This window comes from Caenorhabditis elegans, chromosome V (genome assembly GCF_000002985.6).
Source record: "Caenorhabditis elegans chromosome V".
In the NCBI taxonomy this organism is placed as follows: Eukaryota; Metazoa; Nematoda; class Chromadorea; order Rhabditida; family Rhabditidae; genus Caenorhabditis; species Caenorhabditis elegans.
Genome location: NC_003283.11, coordinates 18,779,595 through 18,795,821, shown reverse-complemented (window position 1 = coordinate 18,795,821; position 16,227 = coordinate 18,779,595). Strand labels below are relative to the sequence as shown.

The 16,227-nt window shown below is 32.6% G+C and overlaps 4 protein-coding genes, 3 non-coding genes and 2 pseudogenes across 10 annotated transcripts; 4 read left to right on the top strand and 5 right to left on the bottom strand.

Annotated features, from left to right (window-relative positions):
* Positions 1-1,037: 1,037 nt before the first annotated feature.
* nhr-231 (Nuclear receptor domain-containing protein) lies at positions 1,038-4,864 on the bottom strand (the record flags this gene model as incomplete). 2 transcript variants are annotated; one of them, NM_075271.7, is made up of 7 exons in its annotated part: positions 1,038-1,461; positions 2,164-2,258; positions 2,308-2,403; positions 2,474-2,686; positions 3,665-3,819; positions 4,455-4,585; positions 4,634-4,864. In NM_075271.7, 7 exons carry the CDS (start codon positions 4,756-4,758, stop codon positions 1,083-1,085), a joined length of 1,194 nt encoding a protein of 397 aa, NP_507672.2. In that variant the 3' UTR covers positions 1,038-1,082. The 2 variants fall into 2 exon arrangements, with proteins under 2 accessions (NP_507672.2, NP_001360580.1); NM_001373190.2 differs by having other exon boundaries at positions 1,065-1,848; positions 4,634-4,758.
* On the bottom strand, positions 1,717-1,880 carry Y17D7B.9 (annotated as a pseudogene). Its single transcript has one exon. A coding segment is annotated over exon 1 (164 nt).
* Y17D7B.12 lies at positions 2,890-2,987 on the top strand. The gene has a single exon (NR_070200.1). It is a non-coding gene; the product is annotated as an Unclassified non-coding RNA Y17D7B.12 (non-coding RNA).
* A 1,304-nt stretch (positions 4,865-6,168) lies between the features above and the next one.
* On the bottom strand, positions 6,169-8,083 carry Y17D7B.2 (Sulfotransfer_1 domain-containing protein). Its single transcript, NM_075270.5, has 4 exons — positions 7,734-8,083; positions 6,700-6,951; positions 6,301-6,463; positions 6,169-6,256 (listed from the first exon to the last, which is right to left on the bottom strand). The coding sequence occupies exons 1-4, from the start codon at positions 8,014-8,016 to the stop codon at positions 6,205-6,207; spliced, it is 750 nt and encodes a 249-aa protein (NP_507671.2). The 5' UTR covers positions 8,017-8,083; the 3' UTR covers positions 6,169-6,204.
* On the top strand, positions 7,558-7,607 carry Y17D7B.11. Its single transcript, NR_070199.1, has one exon. It is a non-coding gene; the product is annotated as an Unclassified non-coding RNA Y17D7B.11 (non-coding RNA).
* Y17D7B.13 lies at positions 7,558-7,607 on the bottom strand. The gene has a single exon (NR_070198.1). It is a non-coding gene; the product is annotated as an Unclassified non-coding RNA Y17D7B.13 (non-coding RNA).
* Positions 8,084-9,027: 944 nt separating the features above from the next.
* On the top strand, positions 9,028-10,868 carry Y17D7B.3 (F-box domain-containing protein; the record flags this gene model as incomplete). The annotated part of the gene is made up of 5 exons (NM_075269.2): positions 9,028-9,150; positions 9,199-9,382; positions 9,988-10,106; positions 10,155-10,293; positions 10,648-10,868. Exons 1-5 carry the CDS (start codon positions 9,034-9,036, stop codon positions 10,866-10,868), a joined length of 780 nt encoding a protein of 259 aa, NP_507670.1. The 5' UTR covers positions 9,028-9,033.
* Y17D7B.10 (uncharacterized protein) lies at positions 10,865-12,106 on the bottom strand. Its single transcript, NM_001392692.1, has 4 exons — positions 11,912-12,106; positions 11,419-11,449; positions 10,982-11,036; positions 10,865-10,930 (listed from the first exon to the last, which is right to left on the bottom strand). Exons 1-3 carry the CDS (start codon positions 11,912-11,914, stop codon positions 11,011-11,013), a joined length of 60 nt encoding a protein of 19 aa, NP_001379515.1. The 5' UTR covers positions 11,915-12,106; the 3' UTR covers positions 10,865-10,930; positions 10,982-11,010.
* Positions 12,107-13,216: 1,110 nt separating this feature from the next.
* On the top strand, positions 13,217-15,332 carry Y17D7B.7 (annotated as a pseudogene). The gene is made up of 7 exons: positions 13,217-13,331; positions 13,886-13,956; positions 14,017-14,046; positions 14,096-14,145; positions 14,767-14,816; positions 15,197-15,245; positions 15,292-15,332. Coding segments are annotated over exons 1-7 (406 nt in total).
* Positions 15,333-16,227: the final 895 nt, after the last annotated feature.

Below are 16,227 nucleotides of genomic sequence, written 5' to 3'. Positions count from 1 at the left end.
CTGATCTTCGAAAAATCCACTTTTCAGTCCGAAATGGGCCGTTGTCAGGCCAATTCTAGGCCTGATATTCACTTTTCCTGAAAATAGCCAATATATGTTTAAAATTTTGAGGAGTGCTATGCACCTTTCTATTTTTTATGCTAATCTTCCGAAAATTCACTTTTCAGTCCAAAATAGGCCGTTTTCAGGCCAATTCTAGGCCTGATTGTTACGTTTTTAGAATATAGCTAACATGGGCGTCGCATTTTGGGAAATGTTATGTACACATCTATTTTGCTACTGATGACCTAAAAATTTACTTCTGGGCCGAAACGGGCCGTTCTAGGGCAAAAACAGGCCTGAATACTAACTTTTCAGAAAGTAGCCAATATGGATCATAATTTGTTAGAATTTCTGTGTAACGTTCTAAATTCTCCACATCAGTCTGATTTTTCAGTGTATTCGGCCCGAAAACGATCCAATTCTTCGACGACAATAGTCTACCTGAACCGAAATAGGCCGTTTCAAGCCAAATTCTAGGCCCGAAATCAATATTTTCACAACGTTGTGTCAAATTGGTAACTTTCTTCCGGACTTCCGAAAAAGGTAACTTTCAGGCCGAAATAGGCCGCTTCCAGGCCAATTCTAGGCCTGAAAGTAATTTTTCAGAATGTAGTCAATATGGGTGTCGTATTTTGGAAATTTAATTTCAATGTTGACTGTAATTTTAAGTTTCCGAAAAATTGACTTTTCAAGCTGAAGTAAGCCGTTTTAGGCCAATACTAGGCCTGAAAATCAATTTTCCAGAAAATAGTCTATGAAAGTTTGTGAGTTTTTTTTTGAAATATTTTTCCGGAACATTTTCTGAATTTCTGCAATTTTCTGAAATTTTCAAAAAAAAATTCCGAATCTCTGAAATTTATATGAAATTTTTCTTAAAATTTGTGAATTTTCTTCAAAGTTTTTGAAAGTTTTTCCAGGTTTTCAGAGCTGAAACTTGCTAGAAATGTCTGAAAATTTCTGGAATTTTCCTGAAATTTTTTGTAAATGCTGTTTCCATTAGAAATTAAAGATTTCATTGCTTTTTTACTATAAAATTCCCCTCAAACCCTGAAAAACTCGGGCTCGGTAAACGAAATATTGAACATATCAAACAAAAGCGCCAAGTCCATGTCAGTTTCCTGTTTCAGCTGCATTTTCAACATTTCATTGACAATTTGCATCATTTTCGTAAGCCTTGACGCATAGTTTTTCGGATTTTCCTCTTTTCTAGCAGCTTCTTCATAGTAACTATGCAAATTATTGGAAATTTCCTCTAAAAATCGTTCTCCAGCCGCTTGGGTTTGTCCTTGAAGCCGTCTTCCTGCATAATTCCAGACGATTTGACATAAAATATAGGTGACTTCAGTTTCAGAGAGATTAAGTTCCAGGTATGGCTTCACGATTATGTCAAAATATCTGATCATTTTTCCACCGAATACACTGAAAAAATTGAATTTTTCAGTAAGAAATTTGGATTCTACGTAAAATTTGGAGCATTTTGACACCAATAATGGGTCTTTTGGGCTGAAAATAAAGCTGAAAACTAAAAATTTTGAAGAGTATGACAAAATTGGTGTTTTGCATATTTTTAGAGCATTTTGAGTGATTTCAAGGTAAAAATTCGAGATCTACACAAAATTTCCGAAATTTTGACACCCATATTGACTATATTCCGAAAAATCTGTTTTCAGGCCTGAAAGTGGCCTAAAGCCATAATTCCAGACGATTTGACATAAAATATAGGTGACTTCAGTTTCAGAGAGATTAAGTTCCAGGTATGGCTTCACGATTATGTCAAAGTATCGGATCATTTTTCCACCGAATACACTGAAAATGTTGAATTTGTAGTAGGAAATATGGATTCTAAGTAAAATTTGGAAGCTTTTGATACCCATTTTGGTTTTTTTAGGCCGAAAATGGAGAAAAAGACTAAAAAAATTTAGGTGGGGATTTACTATTAGGCTCTATTACTATTACTATTTTGCCGTACTTTTGAATCTTTGAAAAAAAAACAGCTTTTGTTTAAATTTTGAAATTTTTTAAAATAACCTTCCGTACAAGATAGCATAAAAATAGTCAATATGGGTGTCAAAATTTTGGAAATTTCATGGCAAATTCAATATTCTTAGTATCAGGGCTTACTTCTCAAAAGTGTGCGGACCCTGGCTCCATACATGTGAATAATCAACGCAATAGCTCCCAAATCTTGCTGCAAACTTATGGGAATGCAGAAGAATCTGGAATAAATTTTTTTAGAATTTTGATTTAGGTAAGACTCCTGCCTACTTTTTCATCATAACATTTTTGTCCGAAAACTTCAGCAGACATTGTGTACCTCTCGAATCTCCGCCAAACTGCCCACACTATTTTGAAAATTGCAAGCTGGAAATTGAGTAACTTTTTTAAGGCTAAGCCTAAATCTAAGCCCAAGCCTAAGCCTAATCAACACTACCTTTTCATGAATTGGGAGCCCTCTAAACTCCCGGCAGTTCATAAGCCACGTGGCCGTGTCTTCCAGCTGCTCAGCCCACCATTGGAACTTTCTGCCAAACTTGATAGTGGTAAAAAATTCTGGGGACCCTGACTGTTTCGATCGGATTTTGTGAAGGGACTCTACCATCATTTGGAGTGGATTTAAATCTGGAGCCACGTAGAAATTGTGGTTCTGAAAAAAATTGAAAAAAACTGAAAACTGTCAAGCAGAAAATCAAAAATTTTTTTTTTAATTTCCGAAAAATCCTTAATACAATCCTAGAAAATTTCAGCAAAATCTAGAATTTTTTTTAAAAATTCTAAAACTTCTGAAAAATCACAGGAATGTTTTTAAAAAATCTAGAAATTTTTAAAAAAATTCTAAAAATTCATTAAAAATTCTAGAAATTCACAAAAACTTATAGAAATTCAGAAACAATTCTAGAAATTCAGAAACAATTCTAGAAATTCAGAAAAATTCTAGAAATTCAGAAAAAAATTATAGAAAATCAGAAAAAATTTTAGAAGTTCAAGAAAAATGCCAGAAATTTTTTTAAAAATTCTAGAAATTCAGGGAAAACTTTAGAAATTCAGGAAAAATCCCAGAAGTTTTTTGAAAAATTCTAGAAATTCGGAAAACATTCTAGAAGCACAGGACAAATTCTAGAAGTTCAGGAAAAATTCTAGAAATTTAGAAAAAAATTCTGGAACTTTGGGAAAAATTCTAGAAATTCGGAAAAAATTCTAAAAGCTCAGGAAAAATTCTAGAAGTTTAGGAAAAATTCTAGAAATTCAGAAATTTTTTTTAGAAAATCAGGAAAATTCTAGAAAATCAGAAAAAAATTCTAGAAATTCGGAAAAAATTCTAGAAGCTCAGGAAAAATTCCAGAAGTTCAGGAAAAATTCTAGAAATTCAGAAAAAAATTCTAGAAGCTCAGGAAAAATTCTTAGAGTTCAAGAAAAATTCTAGAAATTCAGACATTTTTTTAGAAATTCAGGAAAATTCTAGAAAATCAGAAAAAATTCTAGAAATTCGGAAAAAATTCTAGAAGCTCAGGAAAAATTCCAGAAGTTCAGGAAAAATTCTAGAAATTCAGAAAAAAATTCTAGAAATTCAGGTGAAATTCAGGAAATTCAGGGAAAATTCAAAATCTTCTCAAAATGAACATACATCTTCCATAATTGCTTTGCTTTTACGTAAAACTGCATTTACATCAACCAAAAGGCTTGAACCACGTGATTTTGAGCTAATCGTATACAAAATCTGAGCTTCTGGTAAATGTGATGACGCCGGTTCTTGTTCAGTAATATCTTCAGCACGGACATCTAAAATTACGATACTATTTTGAAAATTACTTTTTTCGGGCCAAAATTCGGCCGGTTTTGGCTTATTTTAAGAAATATTGTGCTTTTTTTGATCTTTCTTAATGAAAATCAGATTCTCTATAAAATTCGCTAAAATTTGACACCCATATTCACTATATTTCGAAATTTTAATTTTTTGGCCTAACTCGGCCTATTTTGGCCCGAAAATTCAAATTTTTGGAATATAGTCAATATGGGTGTTAAAAATTTAGAAATTTTGTGTATATTTCGAATTTGTTGTTAGAATTGTTCCAAGTATTTTTCAAAAATGCCAAATTGGGCAACTGATGAGACTTTTTTAAAAAAATTTTCAGTTTAAGCCTAAGTTTGGCCTATTTCTGCCTGAAACGGCCCGAATTCAAAAGTTTATAAATTTAAGCAGTATTAGGTTTTTAGAATTTTAGGGTTCTGTATAGAATTTCAAAAAATGACAATCTCGGTCTAAAATCGACCTATTTCGGCCCGAAAAACCAAAATTTCAGGAATATAGTCAATATGGGTGTCAAAATTTCGGAAATTTTGCGAATAACTCGAATTTTTTCGCCATTTAGCTTTAAGAGTTCTTATTTTTAATTAAAAAAATAGAAAAAACTCACTATCAGTAGTCATTCCTAAGTCTATACACTTTTTATATCTACAAAATTTGCAAGTAGCCTTCTCCGCTCCAACATCACATTTTCCAGATTTCTGAGCACATTTGTATTTCCGATTCAAAACTACTGTACGTCTGCAAAAAATTTCCAGTACGATGCTCCGAAATTACGCTAGAACTCACCGGAAAAATGCGGCGCATGCCCGACAAGTTTCCAAGCCAAAATGGTGTCCGTGACCGGTTTTTTGACAAATTTCACATTTATCTGGTGTATAGTTGAGTTGCAAAGTAGCACAAGGGATGTTCATGTTGAAAATTTATTTTCAAAATTTTTGAAAAATTTTCAAAATGATTGAAGAAAAATCAAAAACCGCAAAAAATCGGAGCGAATCGGAGCAAACTAGAGCAAATATTAGAGAGCACATAGACGCAGACAGTGGGAGATAAGGAATGAATCATTTTAGAAAAGCAAACATTTACTGGAAATTGATATTATGAAATTTTGAAAAACGTGAAATTATAGGCTCAGGTCCCGTTTGGTAATTTTATTTTGCTGAAAATGAGAGGTAACATTATTTTATGTTTGAAAATCACATTATGACAATTCAAATGCGACAAAAGAATTTCTAAAAAAAGTTATTCTTCTGCGTATTCTCCAACATGACATACGACAGCAAGAACATCTCCTCTAAAAAACAAAAAATCAAATTCAAAAGATTTGAAGTTTCTAAACTCACTTATCGTAAAAAGTGTATGCTAGAATTGGATTCGACCTACCAAAAAACCTCTCAACAATTGAGACTTAATCAGAAAAAAGTTGAAAGTGGGACCTTCCGAGATTTTAGCTGAATCCGATGCCGATACTAGTTTTTCATGAAAAATTTCACAAAAACCCTCAAGGCCCACTGTACATGTTACATACCTCAACGGCCACCAATTCTAGAAATTCAGACATTTTTTTAGAAATTCAGGAAAATTCTAGAAAATCAGAAAAAATTCTAGAAATTCGGAAAAAATTCTAGAAGCTCAGGAAAAATTCCAGAAGTTCAGGAAAAATTTTAGAAATTCAGGAAAATTCTAGAAAATCAGAAAAAATTCTAGAAATTCGGAAAAAATTCTAGAAGCTCAGGAAAAATTCCAGAAGTTCAGGAAAAATTTTAGAAATTCAGAAAAAATTCTAGAAGCTCAGGAAAAATTCTAAGAGTTCAGGAAAAATTCTAGAAATTCAGACATTTTTTTAGAAATTCAGGAAAATTCTACCGCACTATACATATACATCGGACACATGCGACTTGAGTGACGCCGTGAGGCCGGCGCGAGCCTTAGCTGAATCCGATGCCGATACTAGTTTTTCATGAAAAATTTCACAAAAACCCTCAAGGCCCACTGTACATGTTACATACCTCAACGGCCACCCTGATAGGTTCATCTGATTCAACAGAGCATTGAACCCCGAGTCTTGGACAACCTCCCGCTGAAAAAAATTTTTACTGTCAAACTTCTACGTACACCAACGTGAGTTCAACTCTCCACCACGGGAAAATTTTTTGCGATTTTTTTCATCCCAAAAAAGTAAATTTAAGCCGCGCTAGAGAGGTTTTTGTGTCGAATTCCAATTTTCACAGGCACAAAAAGACAAAAGTAAAAATTATGGAATTCCGGAAATGTTTTTAAAACCTATATAGTTCATGTAAAATGGGAAGATTTTCTGGAAAATGTTAATTTAAAATTATTTTATTTTCAGAATAAATTAATTATGCTCGATTTTTAACCCGATTTTCTACAAGATGATCCTCCAATTTGTACCTGAAAATCTATACTTTGTTTGGAAAAAATTTTAGACCAGTTACCATTTTTGACGTGGAGTTTCAGCGAACAATTCATTATTTTCTGAAAATTCGTGTCCGAACTCCTCGAAATTTTCATCCAAAAAATCGATAACTTCATAAAATTTCAAATATTTTCTGATCTCTTTTTGGCGCCGTTTTCGAATCCATCCGGATGTGTAGGGTGCTGCAATTATTCCAAAATTTTACGGGATTTTTCTAGACGTTTTAGGAGTTTTCTTTAATTTTTAAAAAAATTCCTAAAATGAAAAAATATTTTTTTGGAAATTTTAGAAGTTTTAAAGAATTTTTCCCCCTTTTCCGAAAATCCTAAAATGTTTCAGATTTTTGGAAATGTTCTCCAAAATTTTATAAAATTTTCTGGAATTTTCGAAAATTTCAACTAAAAATGCCAAAACTCACAATCCATATTCTTCTTGCTGATGCACTTTTTCGCAAAAATTTTCATAAAATTTTCCGGTGGCTCAATGAAATTGTAGGCCACAATTCCAGAATTTTCAAGATTTTCAGAGATTTCTTGCATTTTCTCTGAGAAATTCTGAAAATCTTGCCCGAAAATCGAATTGATCTCCGTTTTTCTATAAAAATGATCCTCAGAAATTGAATGCACAGCACGGATTCTGAATTGTCCAAGGAGGGTGGTTTCTAGGTAGCCTGAAAATTTAGAATAATTACTGGTTTTTGAAATTTTCAAAAATGTCTAGTTTAAGCCAAGTTATGGGTGGGGACGAGTTCAGGGTTTCTAGGCCACCAACATTAAAATTGCTGTAATTTGGTGGAAGTTGAAGGGATTCCGCTAAAAATTAGAAGTATGATGAAAACTGAATTCTGAAAAAATTTATGAAATATATATTGAAAATTTAAAATTAAAAAAAAAATTCTGTAATTTTTGTAAAGTTCTGGTGCAATTTTTAGAAAATATCAAAAGTTAAATGTTATGCCAAGTTTTCAGTAAATTTCGTCAGTTTTCAGCAAAGTTACAGCAATTTTAAAGTTGGTGGCCTAGAAACCCAAAACTCGTCCCCAACTGTAACTTGGCTCAAAATCAATATTTTTCAATTTTTCAAAAACACATAAAATTAAAGTAAATGGTAGTTATTTTGTATTAAAAGTTAAAATAAAACAAATTGATTTTGAAAAAAAAAATTTTTTTTTATCATAAAAATTCGAAAACAATTTTTTTTTTTGGAAAAATCAAGTTCTTTGCGTATTCAAAAAAAAGGAAACTTATTTTAAACAAATTTTCAGCAAAATCCGTCAATTTTCCGCCAAGTTACAGCTATATTAAGTTGGTGGCCTAGAAGCCCAAAACTCGTCCCCCATCGTAACTTGGCTCAAAATCAATATTTTTTAATTTTTCAAAATGCAACTTGGAAAGCATAAAACACATTATTTCTAAGTTAAATGTAGCAAAATTCCAAAAAATTCAAACTCACGTAAATACTGATAAGGCCCAGTACATGTCCGTTCCAAAAATAGGACCGTTAAATTTTCTGAAGAAGTTGACTGAATTTTTTGAATTTCCGCCATAAAATCCATCTCCCAACGTCGCTTCTTATTCAATGAATATGGCAGGAAAATATCAAAATCTTGGTCAGGAAAATTCAAATTTTCAGAATTTTCAGCAGGTAAATGCAAGCTTTTAACTAGAATTTTCCAGGTTTTCAGGTGGGACATTGTGTGCTCGGCGAGCTGGTTTTTACCGAATTTTTGGAGCATTTTTTAGTGGAAAATGATGATTTTTCGGGGTTTTTATATGGAAAAATTGGCATTTCCTTATCAGAAAAGGTTATGAGTCAGAGTCGTGAAATTCGTCATTTTTAGGAGAAAAAGTTTACGAAAGCAAACTAGAATCAGAGAGAAATAGGCGACAACGAAAAAATTGCCGCCTGGAAACCAATATTGTGGAGGATTTCGCAATAGTTTGGAGGGATAAAATTGAGGGAAAAATTGGATATTTTTTGAATTTTCCGACTAAAAATTCTGATTTATTGAATTTTTTTTTAATTTCTGGATATTTTAGGAAGTTAAAAAAAACAATTTTTTAGAGAGTAAAAAGTCAGAAAATTTCAAATTTTTTAGAAAATCTTTCAGAAACTTGTTAAAATTTCTGGAAACTCTGATACTTTCTAGAAAGTTAGGTCTTCTTTAATTCAAAAAAGTTATTATATAACATTTTTGAATTGAAAAAAATTCAGGAATTTATAGACAGCTTCACAAAAAATTTCAGAACATTCCAGCTTTTTATTGAAATTTTTTATGAAAACTACAAAAATTCCAGGAACTTTTGAATAGTTCTAGAAATTTCCAAAAATATTGAAGATATTCCAGAAAATTCTGAAAAATTACAGTAACTTTCAAAAATGTTTAGAAAATTTTAGAAAGTCCCAGGAAATTACAAAAAAAAGCTGAAAATTTCTGAAAATTCCAAGTTTTTTTTCTAATATTTTTAAAAGTTTTATACAATTTTATAACAAAGTTATAAATATTCTAGAACTTCTTGGAACTTTCTGAAAAATTTTTGAAATTTTCTAAAAAAGTTTTCAGACCATTTTTAGAATATTCAGGAAATATTCAAAGTTTTCAAATTATTATAGGAAAATTTTTGGGATTTTCTAGATTCCACTAAAATGTTCTGATTTTTTCTGATTTTTTTCGGTTTTTCTAAATTTTTTAAGAATTTTCTAGAGCCTTCTGGAAGTTCCTGAAAAATTACCTTTTTTTTTCAGCAAAAAAATGCCAGAAAATTGCCAAAACTACCGACGAAACTCATTTTTGAACTGGAAAATGCGAAAATATTCCAGAATTTCCTACATTTTCAAGCTTGTTCATGCGGCTCCAGAGACCAGTCAGGTAATTTTTTTTTAAATTTTCTGGAATATGCATGTAATAAATTTTTAGCTCCTCAAGCCACTTCTGGACACAGATTTGCTCCCATTTCTTCTCTATTCTCTGAACAAACAAAAAAGATGGGAAATTTCAAATTTTTTGGATCAAAATTTTTTGGGGTTTCTCAAAAATTTGAATTTCAACGTGGATATCAAGTTTTTCGAGAGAATTTCCATTTTTCCATGGTTAGGGAATTGTGAGTTTTTTTGAAAAATAGTAAAAATTCGATATTTAAAAAAATTTTGCAAACATTTTTTCCGGGCCCGAAATTTGTCTGAAAACGGCTTACAACTTCGTAATCCGCGAGACCGTGTTTTTTTTGTTGTGAATATTCAAATTTTTCCAGAAACTTCCCTAAAATTTGACACCCATATCGGCCAAATTCGAAGTTTTGGATTTTCAGGCTTAAACCGGCCTATTTCGGCCCGAAAAACAAAAAAAAAGTCAAAATTTGGAAAATTTTGCGTAAAATTTGAATTTTTCAGTCAAAGTGTTCCAGTAATGTTTTAAGTACGTAAAATTTTACAATAGATGGTTCTGTCCCATCAGTGGCTTATTATGGGACATTTGGAGTTTTGTGGATGGGACTTCATGGTTTTTTCTTTGAGCATTTGAATTCTCTATGAAATTTGCAAAATTTTGAAACCCATATTGGCTATATTATGAAAGTTTAACTTTCGGGCCTAAAACGGCCTATTTCGGCCCGAAAACCGAAATTTTCGGAACATAGCCAATATGGGTGTCAAAACTTCGAAAATTTCACGGAGATTAAAAATTGTTTACAAAAATTTAGATTTTCAGACGGCTTCAACCCTCCACATTACTTATCGGCTGTGAATTCTTCAAAAATCAAGAAAAGCTTCGAAATTTCTGCCGAGCAACCGTACTCGGAGCAGGTTTTTAGTGGTGTTGGCAGATTTGTAATTAGTTATTTTTTCTAGATTTTATAGAAAATGGTAGATTTTCAGTACGGACCCCGAAATTCGAAAAATGTGTGGTCTGAGCCGGGAGCTATGGAAATTATTAGCTATAATATAGTGCAGGAGCCAAAAAACTACCGGAAACGGTTTGCACATGACTATAGGAAATGGAAATGGGATAGGCATGGTGAGAAGTTTAGAAAGTTTCAGAAAATTCTAGAAAATTCCAAAAAATTCCAAAAAAGTTTAGAAAATTTTAGTAGAATCTAGAAAATCCCAAAAAGTTTTCCAAATTTTTTTTCAATTTTGAAAAATTTCAGGAACTTTTGAAATGCTTTAAAAAATTCTAGAAAGTTCCGAGAGATTTTGAAAAATTTCAGTAAATTCCGAAAATTCTAAAAAATGACAAAAACTTCCAAAAATATCTGGAACACTCTAGAAAATTCTAGAAAATTTTTAGAAAATTTCTGAAAATGCCAGAAAGTTTCAAAAAGTTCTAGAAAAATTTTGAAAACTTGACTTAAAAAAAATCCTATTTCAGATTCCACGTACATTCCAAAAGGAAAATTCGACCCAAAAACGTTGAAGCTAGACTACAATGAGTTTTTCGAGGATTTTGATGAAGAAATTGAAGTTTTTCCGACAAATTATGCTGAAATTGACGTACAAATGGTCCCAAGTCAGTATTACAACTTCTCGAATCACTATGTAAAAAATCGGAAGAAAAACCGCCGAAAATTAAAAATAACCAATGTAAATTAAATAAACACGTTTATTGCAAAAAAAATTAAAGTTTTTTCATTACTGTGGCAGTTGTCTGTATTCTGAAAATTAAAAAAAATATATATCTTTAAGAATTTCAGAGGAAAACTCACTCAATAGCATCAAATGTTCAAGTAGACGGCTAACGGCTGAGTAGTTGATATTTTTCTAAAATTGTTCAATATTGAATATTTAAGAAAATCTGCTATAATCATTGATTTTTAGGTTTTTATTCTCAAAAATTCAAATTTCTCGTATAGAAAAACCTATATACCCCGCAGGGGGCTCGAGCCTGGGACCTATTTTTCCAAAGTGAAGCCTCTTACCCACTGCGCCATGCCGCCCAGTGCGCGCCGGGCCACTTTTCAACTCATGGCGCAGTGGGTTAGTAGTTTGACTTTGGAGAAATGTGTCCCAGGTTCGAGCCCCAGGTGGGGTTATTAGGTTTTTCTATGCGAAAAGCTCGAATTTTTATCAATAAAAACTTGAAAATCGAAGATTGGAGCAGTTTTCGTTAAAAAAAAAACTTTTGGTGACTGAAATTACTCACCGTTTTGCACGACAGCTGATTGTGGATAATTCTGAAATTTGAAAGATACGGACACAATTTTAACGGTTTAATGGTGTAATGGTTTTTCTAACACTAAAAATTCTAAAAAAACTTGCAAAAAACTCCAGAATGTTCCATAAAGGAGGAAAAAGGGGCAGAAAATTTGGTTAAAAACCTATATACCCCGCAGGGGGCTTGAACCTGTTACCTATTTTTCCAAAACCAAACCCGCTACCCACTGCGCCATGCCGCCTGGTGCGCACCGCGCCACACCTTACCTCATGGCGCAGTAGGTTAGTAGTTTGACTTTGGAGAAATAGGTCCCTGGTTCGTACCCCGGTGGGGTTGATAAGTTTTTTCTATGCGAGAAGCTTTAATTTTTAGCAATAAAAGCTTGAAAATTAAAGCTTAAAGCCTGAAAATTTTATTTATTATTTATATCTGAAAATTTCTGGAATTTTCCATCACAATAAAAATTTATAAATAAGCTTACCATCCCGTAAAATTGGCTTTTTGAATATTAAAAATTAGTAAAAATTAATAAAAATACCCCCTAGCATCAGGGGAAAAGGGGACGCCACACAAGCATCCGAAGGAAAAAATAATGAAGCTAGCTGGCTCAGCGAAGCTCTTTTATAGAGGGGTCCTATTCAGGTCTCTGCGTATCTCCTTATCAGTAGCCAGACCCCCGCCGTCTGCAGCTCTGAGCTTTTGGTACAGGGTAGCACGGAGCCAGATCTCCGCAGCCTCCTCACTATACTTCGTTGCTATGGTGACAGCTCGCGGAGCAACGAAAGGTACACTTTTCTCTGCGTCTCTTTCAGACCTTGTTGTACTGCTCGCGGAGCCCACTAGAAAAAAGGAAGAGAGAGGGAAATTTGAAAATTTTAGGATTTTAAAAATTTGATGAAACTCGGCATTCAGAGGCAACTTCCTGCCACACTTTGGCAACTTATTTAGTGCCACTAAAACAAGTTGCCGAATTGCTGGCAGGAAGTTGCCGAGTTGTTGGCAGGAAGTTGCCACGTAGTGGCAGCAAGTGGGAAAAAACGCTCAGCAACATCCAAATGTTGGCAGGAATGTGCAAAAGTTTGGCAGGAAGTTGCAAGTAAGCAAAGTTTGGCAGGAAGTTGCCTCTGCATGCCGAGGAGCGTTTTTTCCCACTAGCTGCCACTACGCGGCAACTTCCTGAAAACAACTCGGCAACTTCCTGCCAGCAATTCGGCAACTTATTTTAGTGGCACTAAATAAGTTGCCAAAGTGTGGCAGGAAGTTGCCTCTGAATGCCGAGAAAGTTTAAAAAAAAGTTTCCGTAATTAATTTTTTTGAAAACTGTCTTTTCTTATTCAACGTGTACTCTTATCTTTTTTTAAAACTTTTTTTTTCGTTCTTATCGTAGTGCTCACGGAGCTCAAAGTTCTCCGAGCCCGTGCCAGGAGCAGCGCCTGGAGCCAGGGAACACTTTTCTCTGCGTCTCTTCTCAATTCTTGACTCCAGTTCCTGGAGCAGTCATCAATTTTATTAGAGAGATTTTTTGCACTTTGTGCTCCGGGAGCAAAAGAGCAAAAAAAAAGCACTTTTTTGCAAGCTGACCCCAGATGTTGATGGTTCAATGCCAGGGGCTCCGCAAGCAGTTCCACAGAACACGGAAAAATTAAGGAGACACAGAGAAGGACCACTAGGAGCTCAAGGAGCCCAGAGCTCAAGAAGCCCAGAGTTCAAAAGCAGCACAACGGTTCGAGCACAGTCCCGCCCTCATTTTTCCTATAAAAAATGCTCCGCTGAGCCAGCTAGCTTCAATCTGCTTGTTCTGGATGCTTGTGTGGTGTCCCCCTGTCCCCTAGTGTATGGTGACATTTTATTGATTTTTCAAATTTTTAGTACAAAAAAACAAGCGTTCTCCTGGCGGAAAGGTGAGTATTAGAATTTTTGAGCTTTTTTCCAAAAAAAAAATAATTGAAAAATTTCTGAATCTTTAAAAACACATTTTTCGTTTTTCTGAAATTGTTTCATATAATTTTGGCAAAATTAAACTTTTATGAAATTATTTAGAATATTTTTGAAAATTAGGAACTAGAATTCTTAACATTTCGGGAATTTTCTGAAATGGCTGGGCATGAGGCATAAGCCTAAGCCGAAGCCTAAGTCTATGTCTCTGCCTAAGCCTAAGCCTAAGCCTAAGCGTAGGTCTAAGCCTAAGCCAGTTCAACTCCAATTTTCTACAAGATTTCAAATTTTTTAAAGCTTTTCCAAAAATTCTAGAAACTTCCAAAAAAGATTTAGATAGTTTTTTTTCCAAAATCCCCAGATTTGTCTAGAATATTTGAAAATTTTTAAGTTTTTCTGGAATTGCAACGCATAATTTTTCAAAATTTTTCTTAATTTTTAAAAGCTGAAAGTTTTCGGAATTTTCTAGAAATTTTTTATCAATTTCTCATAATTTTAAGTCTAAAATTGTTAATTTCAGTTTTTCCTACTCTCTGATTATTTTTGGAGAAGCCTGCCTAACTATATCTAACAATATCGGTGACATTACAGGTAATAGTGATTTTTTTTCTCAAAAACCTCCAGAAATACATTCACTATTTTTTATTCCAGAATCAAAAACATGGTCAATTATTTTTCCGGGTAAGTTTCCTCGGGTTTGTCCATTTTCTGAACACATCCAATATTTCAGATAACATGTACCGGTTTCCTGCCAGTGAGTTTAGAGATTGCATGAGTAACGTAAGTTTTTTTTTTGGTAACTTCCAGAAAATGCTAAACAATTTAATATAATTTTCTAAAATGGTCTAGAATTTTTGAGACTTTCTAGAATGTTGTAGGACTTTTTCGAATTCTCTGAATTTTTCTACACTTTTTTAAAAACTTCTGGAAATTTTAAAAGTTGTTTGGAATGTTTTCTATACTCCCAAAATATTCTAAACTTTTCTGGAATTTTCTACGATTTTTCTGAAAATGCTTAGAATAATTTTAATTTTTTTTGGTAATTCCTAAAAAGTATTAAACAATTAATTATGACTTTCTCAAATATTCCAGAATTTTTTGAAACTTTCTAGAATTTTCTATGACTTTCTGGAACTTTCTAAAATTTTCTAGAACTTTCTAAAATGTTTTGAAACTTTCTAGAATTTTCTAGTACTTTCTAAAACTTTCTATAATTTTCTAAAACTATTTTGAAATTTTCTAGAACTTTCTAAGACTGTCTGGAACTTTCTAAAAAATGTTGACTTTAAAAAAAAAATGTCTAGAATTTTCTAAAAATTTTTGCAACGTTCTAGAATTTTTTGGGACTTTATAGAGTTTTCAGATTTTTTTTTGAAACTTCAATAATTTTTTATTTTTTAGCGATGAAGCACATCTGCAACAATAAATATGATATTTTTAAAGGTTTTGAGGTGAGTTTCATTCAAGCAAACTTTTTTCCAAAAAAAACTAGTTAAACTTTCAATTTTCGAGCTTTTATTTCCAAAAATTCGAAAATTTCACATAGAAAAACCTATTTTCACCTTCAGGGGTTTGAACCTGTGGCCTTTTTTCCCAAACTCAAGTCTTTTACCTACTGCGCCACTGATGGGAACTTTGAGAAAAGTGGTGCGGCGCCTACCAGGCAGCATGGCGCAATGGGTAAACAGCTTGGCCTCGGAGAAACAGGTCACAGGTTCGAACCCCCGATAGGGTATATATGTTTTTCTAGGTGAAATTTTCAAATTTGTTGGAATAAATGCTCGAAAATCAAAAGTTAAAGCTGTTTTCAAATAAAAATTCAAGTTTTCAGAAGTTTTCCCACTACCAACTTGCTGTGCACCTCATTAAATTCTCTAAATGTGAGTTCTGACCAAATTGTTGTTTATTTTATATATGTATTTTCAGATCATTTCCTTCAAAATAATGGTTTATTTTTAAATTTTTGAATTTTTTTTTCAATAAAACTTTATTATAAAAAAATGCGTTTTGTTATTTTTTTCACATTTTTCCAGATAAAGATGGCAGAAAATTCAGAAAAAGCTCAAAAAATAGTGGGAAATATATTTAAAATATAAATATTTGAAACCTTGAAAAAATTATAAAAATTCCCGGTTTAATTTTCCGAGAACTCAAGGTCCCAGAAAACAAGTGCTCCGTTGCTCCAAAACAGCTGTGACGTCACTAGCACTGCCAGGCACTCTTCGTGCCAGAAAAATGAAGATAACGAGAAAGACTCTCATTCTCTCGACTGCCTGTCTCCTTGTGTACGGGGACTCTTTTATTGATTTTTAAAAATGATTTTTTGGTATTATTGAATTGAAAATGTGATATTTTGAGGTAAGAATTTGAGGTTTTTGTGAGGAATTTTTTTTTTTAATTAAAAAATTTTTCACTGAAATTTTTTGGAATTTTAGATCATTTTTTTAGAGTATCTGGAAAATTTACAAATTTTCGGGAAAATTAAAAAAAAAACAAAATTTTTTGAATTTTTAAATATTTTTCGAAATATTTTTTTTTAGACATTTCAAAAATTTTTAGAATATTCTCGTTTTAGGAAATTTTTAAAAAGTGGTACTTTTATCAATTATTTAAAAATACAAATTTCCAGAATCCCACTTTTTTCAAATTGTTTAATTTTTTTTAGGTTTTACGAACTTTCTAGAAAATTCAGCATTTTTCATACTTTTTGTGATTTTTTCGAACTTTTATGAAGTTATTTAGATTTTTTAAGGGTTTGGAAAGTTTTTTCTAAAAAGTAAGTTTAAAACAAATTTTTTCAGAATTCATAGTCAAATTTATCACTTTGTGGGACCTCTTCCAGGCCAGCGATCAACAAAATTC